Raw genomic sequence first — 24,468 nt, 5'->3', positions numbered from 1 at the left:
TAGTCACCTCAACTTAGTTAATAAGTTTAATTTCTTTTATACTTCTCGTTGTTTGCTATAAAAGAACTGTTTTATTACTAAAAGATTTTATTAGAAGAGAAGACTGTTTCTTTCATTTCTTATTTGACAGATACGTACGTCAAAGTTTACTAACTAGAAACAAACTTAAAAGAGACTTTATGACTTATAAATTTAAGACTCTTATGCGTCAAACAATGTTTGGTAATTGAAAAAAAAAATAATAAAGTATTGAAAAATTCGTGAAGTAAATCTTTATCTTATAATACTTATAATTTTTTGCCTAATTTATTCAAATATTGTGATTATTTGCAAAAGAAACACAAAAAACTGCCAATCTCGCGAGAGTTCGAAATTGGCGAGATCTCACAGTATTTGTTATTCATAAACTCGCGGGATCTCGCTTGAGCCCTAATCTCTCGAGATTTGTATTCCCTAATCATCATCGTTGAGACAAAAATATAGACAGATTATACATTCAGAATACTATATTAGGAACGTAAACTAGTTAAAGTGTTTCCATATTTGGATATGTTTACACAGAGAACGAGGTTTGCGGTGAAGTGGGGTCGGGGCACCGCGGATCACTGCGCGGCGCCAACAAACTAGCTCGACGCGCGCGCTCCTTCAAGGACGACTTACTCGAACGCATCTCGAACATGCGCTCGCCGGCACAGTCTGCCCATCCATCGCATCTCGCCCCCAATATCAGGTCAGAGCGTTATCTAGCGATTGACGCGTCCGTTGACAGGAACGCGGCGCATGGTGCGAGAGACGGCGGATTTACACACTTAGCGCCGTTTAATTTACTACACACTTAAAAGAATAATAATGTAAAATTTTCTGAGGTACTTCCAGATTTTCCTACTAGTTCCGATAACTATTGCGCTTCAATTTTAGATAAATTTCTTTGTGATTACTTGTAAATGTGTGAGTTGCTCCTATTTCTTTGTTAACAATAAAATACGTATAAAATTATCGCATATTTAATGGTCATTTAAATACTACTGATGAGCTAAATAACAATTAACTTTAATAATTAACGATAATAATAATTTAACGACTCCATTATAAAAAAATTTACCGATATACGTTTTTTTTAATACTACTAGGTCGGCAAGCAAGCGTACGGCCCACTTGATGGTAAGCGATAATAGACGCCTGCAACGCCAGAAACATCGCAAATGCTTTATTGACTCTACCCCCAATCCTCCCAAGAGCTCTTGGTAACCTTTCTCACCACAGGAACGCAACACTGCGTGAAAGCAGTATTATTTATCTTCTGTAAGGTCGAGGGACTTCCCCAGTCGGGCTACTCCAGATCTTGAGCAAAATATTTCCTGCTGCGCCCTACCTCAGTTACGTACTCGATAATTTAGTAATATATCAGTCTCATTTTACTTATTACATAAAAGACGACATTATTATTTATTTTATAATAATAATACGTACACGTTATATACGTTCTCCTAAACAGGCTTCGTTCTTATTTTTTAAAATTTTTAATTGTTAACTCATCAGGTGTCATTAAGTTTCACTATATTTGTCACCATAAATCGTTATCTTTCCAAGTTGTGTACATACTACATAGCGATGAAATCTACACATCAGCTATTGCTTCTTATCTAATTATAAGTTGATAATAGTGTTGCATATATCACATAACTCCTTTATCTTACTGGCAGCGATTCAAGAATATGTCTGTCATTTTAACAGTTTTATCTCGACTTGTAAGGTCGAAAATCATATCGTCATTATTGGTGTCAATCGATGTAAATTTATAATTAAAATCGTAACTTTAACCTTTGTACGGTGTTGTAAAACATTTTTAATGCGTTAAATGTAGCGGTTATTATGAGTCACGGTCGGCTAGACCGTCGCGCGCATTAATGACATTGTCCGCTGAAATCTCATTAGTTCGGTACGTGCAATGTTAAGTGATTACATTTTAATGTCCACGACTGCCTGTGAGTGAATTGTTTTATTTACTGTGTCCGAATGCGTATTCATTGCCAGAGGTTGTTTGAAACTAAATTACTGTGTGAACTAGTGTGAATTCAAACTAGTGTGATCGAGTGTCGTTACGGATCAGGTGTTTGGCCGGTGTCTAAATGTCGAACACGGCGCGATCTCCAATCGGATTTTGGATAAACAAGAGCACTAATAAGCTTCAGCGCCTCACCTACAATGGAAAACGGTACGGAGTATGAGGATCATAAAACTTAAACGCTTGAATAAATTTGATCTTGTCTAGAGATGTCTATAGTCGTATCTACGTTGGTTTGTTAACGGTACGACTAATATCTTTCGTAAAGGCACTTATTCTTTTATTGTATATTTCAATAGATTCGTGACCCAAGTTTGCAACGCTTGACCTTATTTTTTGTCCAGTCGAGTTCAAATTTACACTATTTCCTTTTTATTGTTTCGGTGTTATGGAAAGCGATCCTACATTATTTTTAATTAAAATGTTATCATTGTTAATGTTTTATCTAACTCTTTGTTTATTACACACATTTTACCCTGCTTCATATGGTGTATTATGAGTGTAATAATTATGGTAACAGTTTTTCTCATTATTTTTAAATTATTCAATGTGAAAATCTCCCGACACTTCGAAAATGTGTGATTTCTCTTAATGATAATAAAATATTAATGCGTTGTATGTCTATTGTAATATGTATCTAAATTAAGAAAATATTTATATGTAAATGGTTTTAGAAGTGTACCTTTACGCATGGTACGACATAATTATATATTATTCCATAGACGCTAGTGTCATTAAAGCTAATGTTATTAGAATGTGTGTAATAATGCGTACGCTATTTGAACATACATTGAGTAAAATGAACCGGGACTTTGTATATCAAATATAGCTTAGCTTTGTCATTCGCGACGTGCTGTCTTGCATATTGAGTGGTCTGTTTCGCAACACTAATATTCCAGTATCTGAAGTACATTTGAGTGATATTTTTTATGTAACGTCGCTGCTTAATAATTTTTATCGAATTGCTCAATTGCTAATTGTATACGCAGCGTCGTGTTGTATAGTTACGCAGTTGGTTTTGAAAGCGGCCGCTCACGAGAGCAGCCGCCTGTCACTAAGATTATTAGCATTATATAAAAAAGTACTAGTTACTATTGCTATAATCAAGGTCGGAAAACGCATTGCGCCAATCTACATGCGACTAACTGCTTTCGTTAAAATCATTCGAACAAAATATTTTTCAAATTACGCGAGTAAAATGATACGGTAAACGATTTTTGTTGTTGTGTATAAGTATTTTGTAGTACATCAGACCGTAAACAATGCGATTCTCACATTAAACAACATGTGTTAATAATGAAGTGTGAAATTAGTTTTTTATTACGCAGTTTTTGGTAAGACTTTAAATTGCTTAAAAGTGCTCGTTTTGATTTTCAGATCGCACTCCCCTCTTAGTCCGAAACTTCGGAACATGGGTGCTAAAACTGTCACGGCGGAGGAGGGTGAAATCACGCCTGCCAAAGAACTTGAACGGCTAGTCAAAGAGGTTAGTCCTTACATAAGGTGTATGTTATTTATCCACTGGTTGTGTATAGTTAAAAAAATGTTTTGTTTTTTAATAATAAAAAAAAAACATTCAATTTCAGGTCACATTCGGTTTAAAGCATTTCTCCGATGTCATCACAAAGAGGAAACTTGAAATGTTGCCGGGCAACAGCACCATTGTTTTCGAATCGATCGCAAATATACACAAAGGTGAGTTCATAATGCAATTTTTTATCAATGCATGATCTGTTTTGTTTCTTGTTTTTGTGCATATACAGGCGGGCTATTCTTATTACGTATACATAGGGTTGCCAGCCGTCAATTAAATTGCCAAAGCTGGCCCATGGAACAAAATTATATTTTACATATTAAGTCGTGTCTCCAAATTTTTTACTTTGATTTGTTGTGAAATTTCTTCGTAACTTTAAAAATATCCCCCAGTTGGATGAGGTTTATATGAATATACAGAGTTTTCATCCGTGCTGCCTATGATCTCGTTTCTACGAGTCTATGTCGATCTCGAAAAGTTTATCGAATAAATAACATAAATGTAAACTTTCAGCGATAAAGCCGTACTGCAGCCGGTCGCCGCAGCTGACGGGCGCCGTGAAGCGCCTGTGCACGGCGCTGGCGATGCTGATCCGGCTGTGCGACGAGGTGACCGTGGCGAGCCTGCGCGGCGCGGCGGAGGCGGACGCGGGCGCGGAGGCGGAGCTGGCGGCGCTGTCGCCGGAGCACGCGGGCGCCGTGGTGCGCGGCGTGACGGCGGCCGTGGCGGAGGTGGCGGCGCTGGCGCAGCAGCACATGGCGCGCCCGGCGCTGGCGCCGCGCCCCGCGCTCGTGTCGCCGCGCGCCTCCGCGCAGCGGAACTCGCTGCCCGGTACGACACACGTTCCGATTATTGTTTATAGCACGACTAAACACCTTCTTTTGAGAATAGTAAAACATTCCTATTGTTAACTCAAATAAATGTTATTACATTCTTTTAGCCAACGAACCTCTAATTTTCAAGAAACAAGAAATGTTCTAAATTTAACGGTTCTTTAGCAAAATGAACCGTTTTCGTATAAGGGTTAAATATCGATTCGTTTTACTCAAATCTTTTCTCCAACATAAAATCAATTTTGAACATGTCGTGTACCAAATTTCATGTTTCGTAAGCAAAGCTTTCTTTGTCATATAGAATCCGTGTATAAACGATAGTTTCGGTCTCGTTTAGCCGGCGAGCAGCAAGTGCGGAGACCACTACTCGTCTATTCTATTAATCTAATTTGTACAAATGTTATTTAGCATAAAATTTATCGTTGAAATAACGATTTAAAAGAACAGTAAATTTTTGAATAAAATAGGTTTGAATATACAAAAACATTTGTTGTCACGGAACAAAGGTAAGCTTAGTATTTAATTATATGAAAACCATATTGGCTATGAGTTCTACATTGGAATCGACTAAGGTAAACTGAAAAACCCTTTCAGTTCGTCTGCTTTAGGACAATCTCTCTATACAGACGTAGGATTAAAGTTTAATCTAGCAATCAGTTCCATAGCAGATAACTTTACTTACTACTAACTCTGTGCTAGATAACTTTTTTGACAGTACATATTTAGGTAGTTATCAGAAGTCAATGATTATATCTGTGATAATTGCTCTTTGCTAATGCTCTCTGAAACCTATTATTTGTATAAAGGTACAAGGAAATTGCTTTATATATTGGTATGATCACCAATATGTGCTTTAAGCGGCCACCGGAGTAAGTTGTAGCTCTATTACCACTTCCCAGTCCCTATTAAGATAATAAATTCTCTACTTACAATTAATTGTGTGCTTTTCAAAATTTCTGTGACCCAAAATAAGTTACAATTAATATTGCAAGGTATTATAAATCCACAATGTGACAGTATCGGTTTTCTTATGATGTTTTTTCTATCTATTTCAGATATCCCTCTAACCCCAAAAGAGTTGTCTCTACTAACTGGTGAACCGGGGACGGAATCAAGTGGCGTGCGTGCATCGCACTCGTCCGAGTCAATACTGGACGCGCCCGAATCGCCGCCGCCCAAACCCGCCCGCCCTAACCGGTAACGTCATTTGACGACCAATATTTACTTTAAAATTGAATTCTTTAAAAATATTACAACGAAAACGCTTGGTTACCCTACTTTATTTTGATATAATTATACTATGTATTATTGCATTATGGTGGTGGTTATAAGCCAAAAAGAGCTAAGATTAAATGTTAGATTTTTTAGTGGGAAATAAAAGTTATGTAAACATGTTTTAGTCAAATATCAGTGTAAATATCACATGTTAATGTTGCATAAGAATGAGATAAAAACAATTTTCGACATAATATACAAATTAATTCTTACTTATTAACATTGATTGGCATAAAATATGTATGATTTAAGACGTCATGATTTCACGAGAAATTTATAATAACTAGTATTTTATTTTTCTAATTTTAAAGTAAAAAATATCCAATAATAGATTACATTAGAAATCAACATTTCCATAATTCATTGACCTTGACCTCACATATACAAATTTCTCTTTTCTTCTTATAATTTAAAATCATGTTTGGTGTGTAAAAGTGAAAGTTTATTGCAGGAAAATCGAGTTGGCCCCTCCTTTGCCGCCAAAGCGCAAGTCCGCGAACGACAACTCCTTACTAGGACTGTCCATAGACAGGTATAATTGGATATTAAATTATAATATTACTATAATGTCTCACTTTCTTTTTGACGTGCATATCTACTATAAATGAATACAAATGAGATGCATTAAATTAAATCACATACACTACAAACTATTTCTAAGCTATATACAGAAAAAACTGAACAAAACTGACATATATAATTTACTATATGCGAATATCCTGTAAATGGCTTAGTCGAAATGTACAATTTGTACTCATATAATGTCTTATGTGCTGTTGGTGTTCCAAATAAACTAAAATAAAATAGAAGCAGTAGTTGAATTCCAGTTGTTGTAATGGTTCAGTTGTCAGTCCTATCTTATGATTAAAACCTATCTAATGCCTCTTGCTTGTATACACTATTCCAGAGCATAGCAAGCATACATAATGGCTGTTTTAAGTTCGTAAATTGTATAACTATGTCCGTTACACATTTTATTCTTATTATTTTAATATTCATAATGTGTAATGAAAGTAAAAGTTACATTGTTTTAAATTAGTGTGCTGGTAGATTAATATTTGTATCTATAAATTATGTAACAAAACTATTACTTTCAAACACGAAATATTTGATTTCAGTGGTTTTTGAAGCAAATGTCAATCTTCACACATTTTTTACCATATTTTTATAGTTTATTGTTCTTACTTTTAGATTGTCGCTTCAGTCTCACAGCAGTGGCTCTCTAGATTCAATGCTCAACGTGTCCAACGATGAAGAAAGAAACACACACGATTCTATGAATCATGAGGTGTTTGTAACTCCGCCTAATTCTGATCTAGTTGGTAAGTTATTTCTAACATATATAAAAAAAAAAATATGAAAAAAGTTATGTATGAAAACATTTTATTAAAGAATACCGGATAAAAGTGTCAAATATTATATTATAGATATATCAACACCAAATCTCATGCTTTTGTACCATTAACATGTTTAGTATTACTGTTTGTTATCAAATACCCTGGGCATACAATATTTAACATACATTATATTTAAAGTAGGTGTGACAAACATTGTATGCCCATTAGTGGCAGGAATTAGGTAAACACCACAATAAAGATTTCTATTCTTTTCTATTCCATGATAATAAAAAATAATTATTTTTTGTAAATAGGCATATGCAGTTGCAATAATATGAATGAAATGAGATCATCGATAGAATCACACGAGTCTCATATGAACAATGTTCACAGTCAGTCCAATCACAATCGGTAAGTAATCTATCCATATAAATAAAATTGAAGTGACTATTTGTGATTTTAAAATAACTATGTTTTTACAAGTGCATATAGTTACTTACACGATACTAAAACAAATAAACCAGTCTGTCAGTCTTTCTGTTTGTCCGGGCTTATCTTCAGAATGGCTGAAATAATTTTTATGGGACTTTTACTAAAAAATAGAAGGAAGTTGTGGAGCATCATCAAGACTACTTTTTATCCCGGAATTCCTGCGAAATCGGGATTAACGCGGGAAAAACCGTGTGACCGCGGGCGAGTACTTACAGACCAGATAGATATTAAATAACCAAACGTTTTCTATTATAAAAGCTAAAGCTTCAGCCTGTAATACTCATTGCTGGGTATAGGTCTCTTGTCCCATGTAGAAGAAGGTTCGGAGCTTAATCCACCACGCTGCTCCAATGCGGAATGGCGGATATATTCCCTATTATGAGTAACGATCATTATCACGTGTAATGATAACAACCACAACCGACTGCTAAACATGCTCTCCGAGGCACGGTGGGGAGACCCATAAGAGCTGCCCAAACATCCAGACCACGGCATACATCTCTATGGCCAATACAAATGTTTGTCATGTGCGGGGATCGAACCCGCAATCGCCAGCGTAACAGCCATAAACCAATGCTGTGACTTTTACGCAAAAGCGTGTCAAAATGTGTTCTATTATATACGACAATTTTTGCAACCAAATATATACATTTGTTCTAATAATATTATAAAGTTAAAAATTATGTTTGTACGCACTAATCTCAGGAAATACTGGTTCGAATTGTAAAAATTTTTTTGTTTTGGATTGTCCATTTACCGAGGAATAGGATTATTTTTTCCTCAAATTAAAGAGAGTGAAAACGACGGGACACGCTAGTTGCTAATATAATATTATTAATAGATGTTTGTAAAGGTATAGATTATAGAGTTTAATTTGATTCACCAATATGTATGAAAATGAAGTTATTGCTCATTGAACAATATAATTTTCTTACCCTTTTCATTTGCTGAAACATTTAGTCTAATCTACAGTCTGGTTTAGCCGCTTGTATATTAATACAATATGTGATATCATAACAATATAATCATGATATGTACCAAGTTTCTTTCATATACAAGTAAGTCTAGAAGAATAAAAATAAAACAAGGTTCGGACATAAAAACAGTCTTACTAGTTTATTATATAATTTTTAACCATCATAAAAGAATAAATGATCAGTAGTCTAGCATTTTCTTTTACCTTTTCCAATTATTTATTCTGTTCTTTGTGCTTTTTTATTTAAAGCTTCTCCAACGAGTCGGGTTTCGTGTCTGTCGGTCACTCGGAGATATCAACGGAACACAGTTTCACGTCGACGTTCTCGTCGCACCATTACTCTAGTCATACGGACAGGTGACATATATATTGACATCACTCACGTTTTGTTTCATTAAACTCCAACACTTGTTTGTTTTTATGTTGTACACTCACTGATTGTTTTGCATTACATCAAAGGCACTGAGGAACTTGATTTGGTATCTTTATGATTTATTCTGTTTTTAATGTATTTCACTTATTCACGATAATATGTAGACATACCCATGCAAGCTGCTTAAAATAATTTTAGTGTTATGATTTTTCTTATGCCATATCAATGTCCACATTGGCTGAACTATAATTTCACAATTAACTCTTCATCCGTCTCGTTTTGACTGTATCTTGTCATGCTTCCCGTTATTGTTTGCAGTACTTTTGAAAGTACAGAGTATGTGAGCGAAATGAAGTGCACAGTACAGAGCGAAGGCCGAGTGTTCAGTGTGAACTCGCTGGCCGCGCACTCGCACAACTGCTCCAAGTGAGTGACCGCACTTTGGGCAATATGGGGTATAGTGATGAGGCTACGGGAACCGGAACGAAGGCTTATTTACATATGTTTTCTATATATCCTAGAAGCGCCTAATACGTTTATTATGGTTAAAAGAACGACAAAGGTATCTTTAAGATACAATTTATTAGCTAGAAAAATATTTTTATATTTGATACAAAATTGTCTGAAAAAGAAACAGAAATGAGAATCTGAAAAGATTCTTCTGTTAAAAGTAATGTGTGTGTGTAACTGATTTGAAATATTTACAAGTACTTAATAATAAATGCTTACTAATATATTAAATAATATATACTCTTCTTTGTACACCATAAAGAAATGATTACAAAAAAAGTAATACATAGAAAGAAAGATGTACAAAGGCGGTACTTCTTAATCTATAAAACATGAAGAGAATTACATAAATCACAATATAGGCTTTACAGAGACAAGCCAACTAGGAAATAAGAAAGGAAAAATATTAATTCGACTTAGTTCGTAGTTAGATCTTAGTTCGTCTTAGTTAAGAATATTGGAATTCATTTTTAAAATTTATACTAATTTACTTGTCATGACTTGTGCAACACACTGCAAAAAAAAAATGTTATCTAAGTTTTAAAGTGATCGCACAATGTTAGACGGAGAACTCCATTGGTTAGATGCGCCATTCTGGTTGCGTGGCCTCATACTGATTTTATTGCTTTATCATCTCTTTTTACTACTGATTTTACCCTGTATGTTTGATTAGAATATTTTTTGTTATGCTCTCATATTTTTTAGGTTAGATGCAAGTCTCAAGCTTCTATTAGACTAAATATTTAGACTAAGTTGTAAATTTCAAGTTAAAATAAATTTCTCGTCGTTTGTTTTACTACGTTGATCATTAAAAGTTTTAATTAATTCAAATAAAAACAAGACAACAAAAAGTTTAAATACTGAAAACTTAATAATTGTATAGGCGATCTTGTTATTAATGTTTTTAACTATTACTTTTTGCATGTTCTAATTGTACACGTGATTGTCGAGAACTATAAATTGATCAATAATACAATGACTTGTTTTACTTGTAACATAATATGCTATACATCCATTGTGGAGTAACCCACATTATTTAAATTTACCTGCCAACATCTTATAGCATAACTTTCATAATAAAAGGCAATTTGATATAAAAAAATCAAATAGATTTTAAATAATGTGACTAATAGGATTACCTTTATTATGACGTCATGAATTGTGAATTGTATTTATATGTATTTTTGTGCTCTGGTTATTGAAGTTTGGTGAGAGTAACAATGTGATCTAATAAAACGTCGTTATCACTACGTCCTCAGGTTAGCGAGTATAACTTCGGACGACAGCGAGACGCCTCCCGAGCTGCCCGTCAAGACGCGCCGCAACATTCGAGCGGAGATGCAGCAGTGTTTCCCCAATGTCGAAATCAGGTATATTGTTTGACGATTTGTCTAATCTGATCTTATCGATATCTATCTTTTTTTTTTGCGTATTTGGTTTGTCAATAAAAATCTTTAGGTAGCTTAAATATTTCATCATAAAGATCAATTCCATTTGGTAGTAGATTCTTTTTTCCCTCTTAACTTTTTTTACATCTACAATTTAAAAAAAAAATGTCGAAACTAATTACATTAAGTGCTTGGAGAATACTGGATGAGGGATGTATATTCTTAATTTTCTTGTAAAATGATTTAAGTTACTGAAGAATATTTATCTTACGGTAGATTAAACAAAAATTGCATGTAACGAGATTATTCCGTGCTAGGACGAATTCCGATTCTATTTGAATGTTACTGAGGTAGGGCACAAAATCTGGAGCATACTGACTGGGGAATTATCTTAACTTTACAAATGATCACAGTTCAATAATTTTACTCTCAAGCAGTGTTGGATTCCTGTGGTGAGTAAAGTGACTGGAGCTCCCGGGGAGGGTTTATTATTATTTTATTTCCAACCTTGTGGTTTATCCCGGGGAGGGTATCAAAATCAAAATCAAAAACAACTTTATTCAAATAGGCCCCGTGAGCACTTTCGAATCGTCATTTTACAAATTAAAACTTTAAAAATAAATTATTATTTTTGTAATAGTAAACCTACCACCGATTTGGAATGTAGATTCTGCAGAGAAGAATCGGCAAGAAACTCCGCAGTTACTCTTTTGAAAAATAATATATACTCTTTGATGGTTCGCGGGAACACACAGCAGGGCAGGTTCACTTTCCTCCGAACCGTCAAAGAATACTTATAACAAATGGACACAACGATAAATAATAATAATATATACTATAATAATAATAATATATACTATTATGATAATAATATATAACTTAGTATCGGGGGTATAGAGTCGGCAAAGCGCTCGCGATGTTTCTGGTGTTGCAAACGTCTATGAGCTTCGGTATTCGCTTGCCATCAGGTGAGCCGTAAGCTCGTTTGCCGACCACTTGTAAAAAAAAAATAGATTTAAAATATGACGTGACGTCCGCAGGAAGACGCCGCCGTTCTCGCTGCACGACGCGCGGCCGCACACGCTGGCCGAGCACTCGCACCAGCGCCCGCCGCCGCTGCCGCTCAAGAAGAAGCACAGTCAGTACCGCCCGTACCTGCGCCCGGCCGGCCTTCCGTGCTGAGTAGTACTCGGTGCCCTTAAAGTGGCCCGTGACCAAATAGGACATACTAATAAACTACGTGCTACTACTCAGTACCTTACGCATTCAGCCTGTAACATCCTATTGCTGGCCATAGGCCTCTTTCTCCATGTAGGAGAAGGATTGCAGCTTAATCTACCGCACTGCTCCACTGCGGGTTGGCGGATATATTCCCTACTATGAGTAACGATCACCATCAGGTATTTATGATAATAACCGAGACCGATGGCTTAACGTGCTCCCCGAGGCACGGTAGGGTACCCACATGGATAGATATCCAAACTGGAAAGAAATATTTGTACAAATCAAATATCCCCTAATCCCGAGCGGGAATCGAATCCGTGAACCATCGATGTTTTAGGCGACTACTTGCACCACAACATCAGAGCGGTTGTTACTTAGTACCTTACGGCCTACATATTACCTTTTGTTGTATATAGGATTTATAAAAGAGACTCAAGTCAAACCATTATATCGTGAAGTCAATCTTCAGTTCAAACCGATTCGTCAAACTTTTCTTTATACCTTCAGTGTAGATATGTCATGGTTTACTTACAATTTATATTAAATTGTAATAAATTATCCTCATTTGTCATAAATTTTAATCGGTTGGATTAAAAAACTATGATTCGTAAATTCATACACAATTTGGATCATTCAAATCGAAAGCGAAAATATCTGTGGTATTGGTTCTATTTATTTGACGTTATCTATATAACATATAAATTGTTATGAAATGTAAAATACATAGTTTGCATTTAAAACTTTTCGTCTACAGCTTTAGGTGGTAGAATATTTAATTAAAATAGTACAGTAACTTAATTAAAATTATTAAAAAAAGAACTTGAAATATATTTATTTAAGATATATGTAATATATACTTGTTCATTTATTAGTATAAAATGTTCTTGTGTTAGATGTATGTATCAATGTCTCTATAGTGAATTTTGAGTGCACGTAGCGTATATGTTACAAATACGAATGCACTCTTATTCATATAAATCTATGAAGTGTACACAACTAAAGTCAATGTGTGTCTGATTTTCTACTTCCTTTATAAAAAATGCGATCAAAATTGATTTTGTGCCATAACTCTAATTATTATGACATCTTGCCTTAATTTAATATATGGTTACTGGGAATTCATAAAGTGAATTATCAATTAAAGGAATACAGTTAATTTCATCTCGGTAAATTTTCTCATAAATCTTATTTCTTTCTTATATGTTTCATTCATTTATTTATTTTTAGTTTGATCATCAATCATTCATTGATAACTTTATTCCTTTAAATTTGTGTGGGTTTTATATAACTGTATAAATAAAACGGGGGCTATAATGGCATGTTTGTCTGTTGTGCCGGTGCGGCGTCGCAGTGTTTCAAAGCGTCGCCTACAGTGGTGAGTGGAATGCATGTTCGCTAGCGCCTGCCACAGCCAGACACGAGATACCAACCTAGCGTCATTAAGCATTCTGATACGACGCTCTAACTAGTTGATAGATAAAAAAATACAAAATTTTAATATTGTGTAAATATATTTTCAATTATATGCTATTAAATTTTTGTAACTGGTTGGACCTTTGTATCTTGATGTTCTTTTAGCGGTGAACTAGCGGTTAGCTCGTCGACTCCAAACATCTAGACAGATTGGAGAAGTCCGTGTGCTTCTAGCTATCACATTACGTTTTAATAAGAGTTAATTGCTTGCTTTATCACTTATGGCTTACGCTGCTTAATTTTGTGTCAGTTAATAACTCAAACGGAATTTCGCGTAGTTAATTATCACCTAAGATGATGGATGTTATTAGCGCTTCATTACGGCGCATTTGCTGTTTCATTAGGCGGCATAGAAGCACATGTTACGCCTTTGTTATTAGAACACGTTCTTTTTTGCTATAATAATTTTTATAAGCTTTATCTTATATTTTTTGTAAAATTTTTTTTTTTAGTAATGGCTTATATGGAGATGTTCGGGAACTGCAGTCACACGCTCAACGCTCACCCTCCAATCAATCCAGAAGCGCCACCAGACATGTTCCGACATTCAATACACACATATAATTTAACAAGGTATTTTTTGTAAAATGATGCCTAACATTTTAAGTTCTAGAAAATATATATGATAATTTTATGTTTTCTCAATAATAATTTAAAAACAAATTAATAAATATAATCGTCATATCTAATGCGGAGTGCAAGTGTAGGTTGGCCGGTTTACGATGTTGTTAATTAACACAGATTTTATATGTGGGTCAATGCTCAACAAATGTCATATCTTTTGTTTAAAAATAAATATGTTTGTAGATATGAAAGATGAAACAGTTTAAAAAAAAATACTAATGTGCACTTATAAATTTTAGTGCGCAACATTCTAGTTCCGGTACGATAAGCGTGGGTCACCACCAGATGCAAAGGACTATGGCTTCGTCATTAACAGTCCAACACCTGAGCACACCCCCGCTAAGGTTGGTAAAGTAATGGTTGCTTTTTAATATATATAAATTAGGTTTGTGGCTTCAGACTATGGTTAGAAACGTAATTTCCAATTGTGTTCAATTTGCGTTGCTCTTGGCAGTGAAGATAGGCCATTCAGTTTTTCTCAATGGTGAGAAGAGTCAGTTACTTAACTGTGAGACCTGAGACGTGTTTTGTAAGTTTTAATTCATTGATAAATATATGTAATTTGGTAACAGCGGTTCTGAGGACAGTGTCAGTATGAAGACATCAAGCAGAACCAGTCCTGTACCTCCCGAACCCCCTGCGCTGCCACCAAAGATGAATAAAACAAAGCAAGTAAGGGAAAATTGCTTTAAGTATGTGAGATGCCGAATGAATTAAGTTGTTCTCATGGTTGGAATTTTAGAATATGTATGGTTTTTAAAATTTTGACTCAGCCTACAAAATTTTGTAACTACTTAATATTCTACCAGTCACGTTACGCTTTAAATAAATAATATTCAAATTATTTGATTTAAAAATATACTAACTTTATTCTAATTATAGATATCAATGAATTCAAGCAACGAATTGTTGCCCCCGCCTTCGCCCCGGCCGTCTTCAAATAACAGTTCCACTGACGAGTCTATGCTGAATAATGTGGTAATTTATTTTACATAGTATATTTCTTTTTTGCTGCATTAAATTTTTCTGTCTTGTTTAAAATATTTTTCAGTTTACTTACAAGAATAAGCATTTTATTAATAGGCAATCTTAGTCAATGTATCTATGTAAAGTTAAGAATTGCAACTTTTTACTTTACTTATAAAATAAAAAATAATAAAATAGTGCTTGTCAACATTTTTTCTACTATTTTAGAAGTAATTGAATTTTCAAACTGGTTAAAAATTAAAATTATATATTTTTTTGCTATTTTACTTTCAGAGTTCGGATGACCTATACGTCACTTCATCGTCCCCTGGCAAGTTCCCAGTGGACGAGGAAGAGTTGGACAGGCTTGTTCCCCTTCCTTCTCCAGTACCGTCACAGGTACCAGAAACTTAATAATAATAATTGTGTTTGCTTGTAAACGCAAAAAAGACTTAAATTACATCAGAAAGTAATACAACGTAGGTAGATGAAGAAATAGTCAAGTAAATACGCATTATAAGACAAATATTATAGAAATGGGACCACGTAACAAGCACCAGCTTTCGATTAAATAAAGAATCATCAAAATCGATGTATCAGTAAAAAGTTATGAGGTATGATGGTAATGTATGTACACATAACAATACAGTCGTATTGAGAATCTCTTGTTTTGAAGTCGGTTAAACATCGTACCTATATCGTGTTGTATATCACACATAATTTTGAAATTTTGTGACACAACAGGGAAAATAGCATTTTTTTTTTCTTAAATAGCAGTCTTATGTAAAATATTTTTTTATTATTTGTCATCTATAAAAAAGTTTTTTTTACATCGCATATTACATTTGAAAATTTTATTCATTGCAATCACAAGACATCAAAATGATTTTATTCACCACATCATTGAATGATTGTAATTGGATGTTTCTAAGCAATAAAATTATTTGTTTCAGCGAAGTGAAAGCAGCACGGAGCCAGTGCTCCCCGCGAACGAATCGAATAACGCGGTTTCATCAGACTCTGAAGATATAATTCTACAGACAGATGTTAGTTCTTGGCTTCTCCTAAAGGGGACTACCAAAGAAGGCACCGAAGTACGCGAAGTACGCGGTGGACATCCGGACGCCTTAATTGTGCTTGCTACAAAAGCTACCAAAGGTATAAAACAAATATTTCGTCTCTCATTACATTTTATTTCATTTGGGACGAGGCCATTTAACTAATGATTGATATCATACTTTTGCAGTATTTAATTTAATGTGGAGAAGGGTTTTCAAAATTTCATCCAAAGATAACAAACAAAAGCATGTATTAAAATTACATAAAAAAATAAACAAAAAATTAAAATTTAATTCAATATGATGCAGTTAACTTTAAAGAAGAAAACTGGCATCCCTTCTAACCTCTTAACTTTCATGCTTTCACTTTACAGAAACGGACGAGTGTAAGTGAATCATAGTATGAGGGCTGACAGACACTAGCTGGTTGAATACTAATATTATTATTATAGCTTAGCTGGTCTCGCTTGATATGGTTTAGAGGCACTTTGATATTTGAATTATATATGTACTATATTATCAAATATAATAACTTTCACGCGTTTGCTGGCGTTGAGACTTACACGACTAAAACAGAAAAAGCATGAAAATTTTATTTTATATTATAAACTACTCAACTTATACATGTATCTATGAAATGTTTCGTGATAAATAGTAATTTGCATAGCGCATTCATGCACACGCCTTTCGCTTAGCGTTAGTGTGACATATTTTGTTTGTTACAGTTTAAGGATAATAAGTATGCAAACAAAATCGTGTCATAAGTTTGATAATTTTGCTTATTTACCATCACACTTTGATGTGAACGATACTTGAAATTTTTTGATACGGTAAGTATGTCACCTAATAATATTAGGTGACATACTATAATTCTAGCAAATAAGAAGAAGAGCCAAAATTAAAGTTATCTGCGACACAATTACATTTGTTAACAAGTGATGTAATTTCGAATCACATTTTAAAATTAAGATAATCCGTAACTCTAATCGTTACGACGATCGATTCGTAATAAACGCAAATGAAGACAATCGTTCACATCACGTGCTGCGGACGTTAGGTCTCGAGCCTGTACCTCGATATTCGCGCATGCGCAGATTTCGCGTACCAGGAAGCGTTCCTGGCGACGTACCGCACGTGGGTGTCGCCGGGCGAGCTGGTGCGCAAGCTGGTGCGGCGCGCGCACCACGCGCGGCCGCGCCCGCACGACCTGCGCTCCACGCTCGGCCTGCTCACGCGCGTCGTGGCCGACCTCACGTGAGTGCCGACACGCACACCCATGCCCATACTGGCAAGGCATCGGTGACTTGTTACTAGGTTTCTCCTTTAGTTTTACTCACCTAAAGCCCGACATGCTTTCTCCAAATTATAGTATTTTGAAAACGAGCCCAATAAATTATAAATAATAAGTTAATAAGTAAACGCCTCACACTCAATGGCCAAACCACGACAAACATCTATGTGGCCAAATTAAATATTTGTCATTTGCGGGGATCGAACCCGCGACCGCCAGCGCAACAGTAAGTGCTGTCACTGCTGCGCCAACACGTCGCCAATCGTCATAACGTTGTCAGAAAATATATCCTTATACAAGTTTATCTCTCATAAATAATTACAGAAAATCACTTCAATGAGAAAGGTACAAACAATACAAAATAAATATCTAAGTATGAAGTGTTACAAAATTTAATATTTACGAAGGTAGATTAAAAATATTCATAAACTAGCTGTGCCTGCGATTTCATCCGCGTGGAATTTAAGAAAAAAGTTATTGTTCAGTTTGCAGAGTTATAAAATAAATTAATTTCTAAAATAAAAGTAGCCTAAGTTACTCCTTATAACACCAGCTACCTGCCAGTGGAAGTCCCATCAAAATCGATCCAGCCGTTTCAGAGATTAGCCGGAACAAACAGACAGACAAAAATCGTAAAAAATGTTATTTTGGTATATGTACCGTTTATACATCCATATACATTTAGTAAAAAGCGGTTATTTTAATATTACAGACACTCCAATTTTATTTATTTGTATAGATATCAGAAGAAAATTCTTCTATAATTGCTATGAAATGTAGAATAACGACAGTATAGTAACATAATTTTATTTAAAAAATCAGTCATTAACAATTTGAATAATCAATAATTTATATCATTAATAAATTAGTATTCAGGAATTATTGAAAAACAATATTCAGGGTTAAAATGCCTGTCATACCAATAATTTTTTTTTGTGTATTTCTAGCAGATTACATTTATTTTTAGAATGGCTGACCTTGATCGCACTTTGATGCAAGAAATTATGGAGTTTATCTACTGGCTAGTTGAAGGCGAAGAACTCCCTATATCGAAAGCTCTGAGACAAATACTCGTCGATAAACAAAAGCAATTACACTTTCAAAACGTAAGTATTCACTGTTTTCTTTTTTAATACATAGACTAGCGCTTGACTGTGATCTCACCTGATGGTAAGTGAAGATGCAGCCTAAGCCTAGAAGATGCCTATTCACCCTTGATTTAAAGATACCCTAGTTATAGTTAGTTGGAAAAACGGAAGTCGGAAGGGCATTCCAAATTTTTGCGGTGCGTATTAGGAACGAGGAAGCAAAGCGCTTATGCGCAAGCGATTATTAGTGTGTTACGCTTAACGGTTCCTACAATGATACGCTGTGTTAATATATGCACTATGAATACAATAACCCAGACTACAACAAAGATCAGCAAGACCAATACATATGCTTGTCCTGACCGTGTTTGAACCCGCCTCTATGATAGCTAATCTATGATAGTTAATCAATGTGATAACTAAATATTTGTATTTTTTGTAGGCAAACAACAAATACGAATATGATATGCCCTGCTACGGTGTCGTATCTCTACGTCGTGATACGTTGTTAGATTTCAAGGCCAGCGAGCTAGCCGAACAGATGACGCTGCTGGACTCGGCGTTGTTCGTGCGTATCACTACCGCGGAAGTGCTGTCGTGGCCGCGCGACCAGTCTGAGGAGAGTTCCCCGAACCTGACGAGGTTCACCGAACACTTTAACAAGATGAGCTACTGGGCGCGCTCGAGGATACTGGAACAAGTGAGTAATTTTATTTTGCAAATAACATTGATAACAGAAATAATTAGACTCAAAATTTGAAGCAGCCAGTGGGGAAATAGCTTAACTTTACAGAAGATCACAGTTAAACAATACTGGTCTTAAGTAGTGTTGTGTTCCTGTGCTTGAGTAAGATAGTCGGAGATCTTGAGGAGGACAAGGGTCGAAAACGCGCTTGCAATGCTCTTAATGTTGCAGGCGTCCATAGGCCACGATATTCGCTTGACTTCAGGCGGAGACAGAGGGTGCGCTTGTTAGTCTTATCTTCTTCTTAATATAAAAAAACAATAGTTGTTAATGCATATAGCAATATTAATATAATAATGCGCTTGCGACGGTAAACTCGCTGCTAACACACGCTTCGCTTGCAGTACGAAGCGCGCGAGCGCGAGAAGTACGCGAGCAAGGTGCTGAAGGTGATGAAGGCGCTGCGCAAGCTGAACAACTTCAACTCGTACCTGGCGCTGGTGTCGGCGCTGGACTGCCCGCCCGTGCGGCGCCTGGGCTGGCCGCGCGCCGTGGCCGACGCGCTGCGCGACCACTGCGCGCTCATCGACTCCTCGCACTCCTTCCGCGCCTACCGCAGCGCGCTGGCCGACACGCAGCCGCCCTGCATCCCCTACATGTGAGCCCCTACATGTGATACACTCATACACTATCGCAGTAGGGTGATACCAGCGTTAATCAGTGCGCTGCTGCCAACTTATTTAAATCGAAGTGTGCTATATCGTGAAATAAATGCTTCCAAGATAAATTTTAAAAAAGTTCTTGTATTATTATGCTTACCCGCTCTGGTGTAGTGGTGAGTGTTATGTGGGCGCTTACAGACTGATTGCTTCGGATTTGATTCCCATTAGGGATGGACATATTATGTACTATTATTACAAATATTTCTTTCTTCCCATCGTGCCTCGGAAAGCAAGTTAAGCTGTGGGTCCCGGTTGTTATCATAAACACCTGATACCAATTGTTACTTATAGTGGCAGATAAAGATAGATAAAGCTCCAATCCCTCTCCTACACTGAGAAAGAGGCCTATGCCCAGCTGTGAGAAGTAACAGGCTGCATTAATAATCAAATCAATCATTATTATTTTTTATGTTCTTTTAAAGCATACATTTCTTCGTTTTATTACAGTGGTTTATTCCTTCAAGATCTTACGTTCGTACACGTCGGTAACCAGGACTTACTTCCCGATGGCAGTATTAATTTTACGAAACGGTGGCAGCAGTATAATATAATGGAAAACATGAAACGTTTCCATAAAGAGTGAGTATGAATTTTATAGACATAAATAATGAACATAATAATATTGAATAACAATAATAATATTGAACATTATATATGCAATACGTGTATGTTTATCAAAAAAATAAAATAAAGCACAGCCTCCTCGGGCACGTGCAACCTATATCCGTCGGCTGTTACCTATAACGCAAGCATTTAATTGTTTGTTAATGTTTTTGCATGTTATAGATTAAAAAAAATAGTAACAAAATGTGCGCCCGGTCCTTGAGCGGTCCGACCTTCCGTCTGACGCAAGTTCTCACCGGGCACGGCTGCTTTGGTGAATACTTGTGTCGGACGGCCCAAAGAGAGCCGACGACTGGATGTTACGATTATGGCGCGGCGGTGGACTCGGCCCAGCACACCCTCGAGGTGTGCCCGAGATGGGCGGCGCTGCGTCGCGATCTGACGACAGTCTTCGGAGGGGACTTGTCACTGCTTAGTGTCATTACCGCGATGCTCGGCGACGACGAGTCCTGGAAGGCGATGGTCTCCTTCTGCGAGACAGTTATGTCCCAGAAGGAGAATGACGAGCGGATGAGAGAGCAGGCCACCGACGAGGCCTCCGTCCGCAAGCGACGAACGGGGGTGCGTAGGAGGCGCTACTTAATGCGCCTCCAATAACGCCCTGTTGTTGTATAACGTGTGGGGCTGGGATGGGAACCCAGTCCTGCTAGACACGGTGTCGTCGGGATTGTTCAGAGGTGAGCCGGACAGTCCCCATGGATGAGAAGTTTGGCCTTTTCGCCGAGGCCAGCTTGTCGTTGGAGCGATCCTGTTGCCTGCAGATCCGGGACCCTCCAATTAAAGCGGCTGAAGGCTCCTGCAGGGGTTTTGGTCGGTATTGCACCTCCAAGTGCTGAAGCCGACATACGGTCTAGGAATGCCTATCCGGGCATCTTGGATATCACCCGTAAATGGGTTCCCCTGCGATAACAAAAAAAAGTAACAAAATGTGTTATTTATTATCTGTTGCAGGCAGTACAAGTTCAAGAAGAACGAGCGCATCCAGGCGATGTTCAACGAGTTCGACGACGTGCTCAGCGAGGAGACGATGTGGCAGATCTCGGAGACCATCAAGCCGCGCGGCGGCCGCTCGCGCGCCGCGGCCGCGCCCGAGCCGCCCGCGCCGCCCGCCGCCGCCGCCGCCACGTACGACAGTTGCTACATTTTTAATTGAAACTTCTGGAAAGCCTGCCAACTCGAAGTAGCCATTTAAATTCGAACTGATTATATATTATATATTTGCAGGTAATGCGACACAAATCGAATGACTAAAGATGGAGCAGAGAAGAGAAGAAACGACTCGACATATATGTGAGATTTTATCTATGAGGAATTGTTTAAATTAGATAAAATATTGTGATTATCTGTCCTAAAATGGCCTAATTATTTTTAGTGTATTTATTGGTAAAAAGCGATTTCAACTGTGATCGGTCTGATTGTGTATAGAATGCTTAAAACATGTTAGCTTACTGACACTTGGTTTGAGACTATTGTAGTGTTTTGAAGCTATATTTTTTATCACCACATAACGAACTAAGCGATGGGCGCTAGTGTGAATTTATTTATAAATAAATTATTTTTTTTATAAATATCAGTTGTTACAATGAATCAAACAGATGGTAGGTCAAAAAACCAAGTGAAAAAAAAAACGCAAAATTGACTTCAAATCGAAATAAATTGTTAATAATAATTCCTATCAGTATTCGTACCGTTACTGTCTTACATATCAGCATGTGACTTGCATAGATTCTTACAATGAAATAGCGATGCATAGTTTATAACCGATATTCTTCTAGTTGTTGTGATTTGCCATTGATGTCACTTTATAACAATTGTAATTATAAGTAGACTTCGAAAGCTAAATCTTAATACATCGAATTAGAATTCTTTTGAAGTTGTAAGTAGTTGGCGAGTTGCTATGATTAGCGATAGAGTTACGCGTAGCGCATGCGGTCAAACCAATTTTATGACATTTGTATTCTATACCTATTTGAAATAACCAATGGTAATTTTAAGAAGTGCATTTTGAATAAACATAGATCTTTCGCTGTTATAATAGTTTTGTGTATTTCTATCGAATTTTTAGAGATTTCGACATTCTATGTGATATTCGAATTTTAATTAAATTGTCTTGTTAGATATTTACCATAGTAAATGTAAAATGGGACAGTTTCATTAAATAAATTCAGGAAATTAAATCAAGTTATTTCTAATTGAAATGGAAGACTTGTTTATCAACAACGTTGCCCCTTAAACATAAATAATAGAAATAGCACTAAAAATTCTTTAAATTATGACATAAGTATGTTATAAAATGTATGCCTTTTTAGATTAAGATTGTGATGAAATTTTACATTTATGTTTGAACTAAACAGACGGATTATTTGTACCTGGAACGTGAACGTTGAAAAATGTTTGAAATTATATACATCTAGTCAAATGGGGCTTCCATAGCTAAAATGGTGAACACAAACCCCATGCTATTTTTTCAGGAAATAATCCAATATACATATCATTGTGTGCCAAAGTTGATAGTGAACGAAGTGTCCCATTTCAAATAGAAATATATACTTTCAAAAGGTTCGCGATTGCCTTTAATAGTACAATTAGCTGACTTGAATAATTTAATGTGTCTAAAAATTAGTAAACATTACTTATCGTACACTCCGCACTAAGAAGACTTTAGTTACATTTTATTATTGTAGTCAGTGATATAAAGTTAAAAGTACTACAACGTCGGTTCTTGGTATTCTATTTTATGAATAAATTTACACACGTGTACTTGTAGCGTTCGTGTTACATTTATTGCGTCTTCGCATACTGTTTAGGTAGCTTAATAAAGATGATATAACTGAGAGAATTCATGTCAGGTAATATAGTTTCATGTTTCGTATTGTAATAAGTATACAGCGGAGACCAGGATATCTGTCGGCCTGCATTGCATTATGTTGTTATTAATTTATCTTGTAAACGACGAAAACGACTGTAAGGCTGGAGATATATTAAAATTTTGTCCCAATACAAGTTGCGGTTTTGCTAAGCTTAAGACGTCAACACGGCTTATATACACATCAGATTTCATTTAAAATAAGTATATTATGCGACGCAATATTTTAAGCGTGTTCTTATAATAAAATTTGATACATATTATTATTTTTGATAATCAGAAATTATATTTTTCCTATGAATTGTCGCCTACAAGGTGATAAAATGTTTACGAGAAAACATACTTTTGAGATCTAAAATTGTTTACGATGGAACCGTTTGTGTAATTTTACTATTTATTGAAAGCTTAGGACGCAGCAAAGGATCTATTGTAGCGATAATTAGGATTCCACTGTTTCTACAGTGTTAAAATCATAACTACAGTTCAACCATTTTTAATATTAATAATAGGTAAAACAAAGTAATCTTACACGGTTAAATTGATTTGCCTTAAGACGATCGAGTCTTGAAATAGCAATAATTTTTGTTATCGTAGAATCGCTTCACACGTGTGATGATGTTCACTCGTTCGGTTCGAGTGCCGCTTACTACACGGTGGACGTCCTCTTATATGTAGACAAATTATACTAGACAAATATTAGCCTAAGCGTACATAAACCCCATTTATCTGCCGAAGCGTTGGTGATAAGGATAATTTTTGGTCGCTATATTATAATTAATTGTAAGACAAGTTATTTCATTTTCGACGAGCTATCTCCATTTGTAACTTTGAATGGGTCGTCGAAGACAACTTGTTAGGTATTGCGGCAGACCTTGCGGAAGCGTTCACAATAAATTCACCTATTTTTCGCCTCACTAATGATTTATAACAACCGCATGTTAAAATTAGAATACATTATTATTAGACTATATTTATCATTTCGAAGGTCTGTCACGATGGTTTTAATTTTACAAAATGTGTAGTCATAGTTGTCATGACACGGTATATTGTATTGTGCAGTGTAG

At 36.0% G+C, this 24,468-nt stretch overlaps 1 protein-coding gene and 1 long non-coding RNA gene across 2 annotated transcripts in view; both read left to right on the top strand.

Annotated features, from left to right (window-relative positions):
* The window catches only part of LOC123661665 (guanine nucleotide-releasing factor 2), a gene marked incomplete at its 3' end in the record, with an annotated part of 32,341 nt that extends 10,719 nt beyond the window's left edge, over nucleotides 1-21,622 (top strand). The window contains exons 2-27 of the mRNA XM_045596618.1: nucleotides 562-730; nucleotides 3,443-3,551; nucleotides 3,652-3,760; nucleotides 4,113-4,430; nucleotides 5,488-5,629; nucleotides 6,159-6,239; nucleotides 6,899-7,029; nucleotides 7,359-7,455; nucleotides 8,762-8,869; nucleotides 9,204-9,311; nucleotides 10,655-10,765; nucleotides 11,824-11,921; nucleotides 13,359-13,382; nucleotides 13,933-14,053; nucleotides 14,344-14,448; nucleotides 14,677-14,776; nucleotides 14,987-15,082; nucleotides 15,365-15,469; nucleotides 16,024-16,228; nucleotides 16,503-16,514; nucleotides 17,223-17,382; nucleotides 18,387-18,525; nucleotides 18,950-19,207; nucleotides 19,597-19,850; nucleotides 20,362-20,493; nucleotides 21,487-21,622. Of these exons, the coding sequence (XP_045452574.1) occupies nucleotides 562-730; nucleotides 3,443-3,551; nucleotides 3,652-3,760; nucleotides 4,113-4,430; nucleotides 5,488-5,629; nucleotides 6,159-6,239; nucleotides 6,899-7,029; nucleotides 7,359-7,455; nucleotides 8,762-8,869; nucleotides 9,204-9,311; nucleotides 10,655-10,765; nucleotides 11,824-11,921; nucleotides 13,359-13,382; nucleotides 13,933-14,053; nucleotides 14,344-14,448; nucleotides 14,677-14,776; nucleotides 14,987-15,082; nucleotides 15,365-15,469; nucleotides 16,024-16,228; nucleotides 16,503-16,514; nucleotides 17,223-17,382; nucleotides 18,387-18,525; nucleotides 18,950-19,207; nucleotides 19,597-19,850; nucleotides 20,362-20,493; nucleotides 21,487-21,622 (3,428 nt within the window). The remainder of the gene's footprint in view (nucleotides 1-561; nucleotides 731-3,442; nucleotides 3,552-3,651; nucleotides 3,761-4,112; nucleotides 4,431-5,487; nucleotides 5,630-6,158; nucleotides 6,240-6,898; nucleotides 7,030-7,358; nucleotides 7,456-8,761; nucleotides 8,870-9,203; nucleotides 9,312-10,654; nucleotides 10,766-11,823; nucleotides 11,922-13,358; nucleotides 13,383-13,932; nucleotides 14,054-14,343; nucleotides 14,449-14,676; nucleotides 14,777-14,986; nucleotides 15,083-15,364; nucleotides 15,470-16,023; nucleotides 16,229-16,502; nucleotides 16,515-17,222; nucleotides 17,383-18,386; nucleotides 18,526-18,949; nucleotides 19,208-19,596; nucleotides 19,851-20,361; nucleotides 20,494-21,486) is intronic.
* A 2-nt stretch (nucleotides 21,623-21,624) lies between these two features.
* Nucleotides 21,625-22,715, top strand: LOC123665142. Its single transcript, XR_006744993.1, has 2 exons — nucleotides 21,625-21,663; nucleotides 21,763-22,715. It is a non-coding gene; the product is annotated as an uncharacterized LOC123665142 (long non-coding RNA).
* Nucleotides 22,716-24,468: the final 1,753 nt, after the last annotated feature.

This window comes from Melitaea cinxia, chromosome 2, assembly GCF_905220565.1.
Source record: "Melitaea cinxia chromosome 2, ilMelCinx1.1, whole genome shotgun sequence".
Lineage (NCBI taxonomy): Eukaryota > Metazoa > Arthropoda > Insecta > Lepidoptera > Nymphalidae > Melitaea > Melitaea cinxia.
This window is presented reverse-complemented; position numbering and strand designations above follow the sequence as displayed.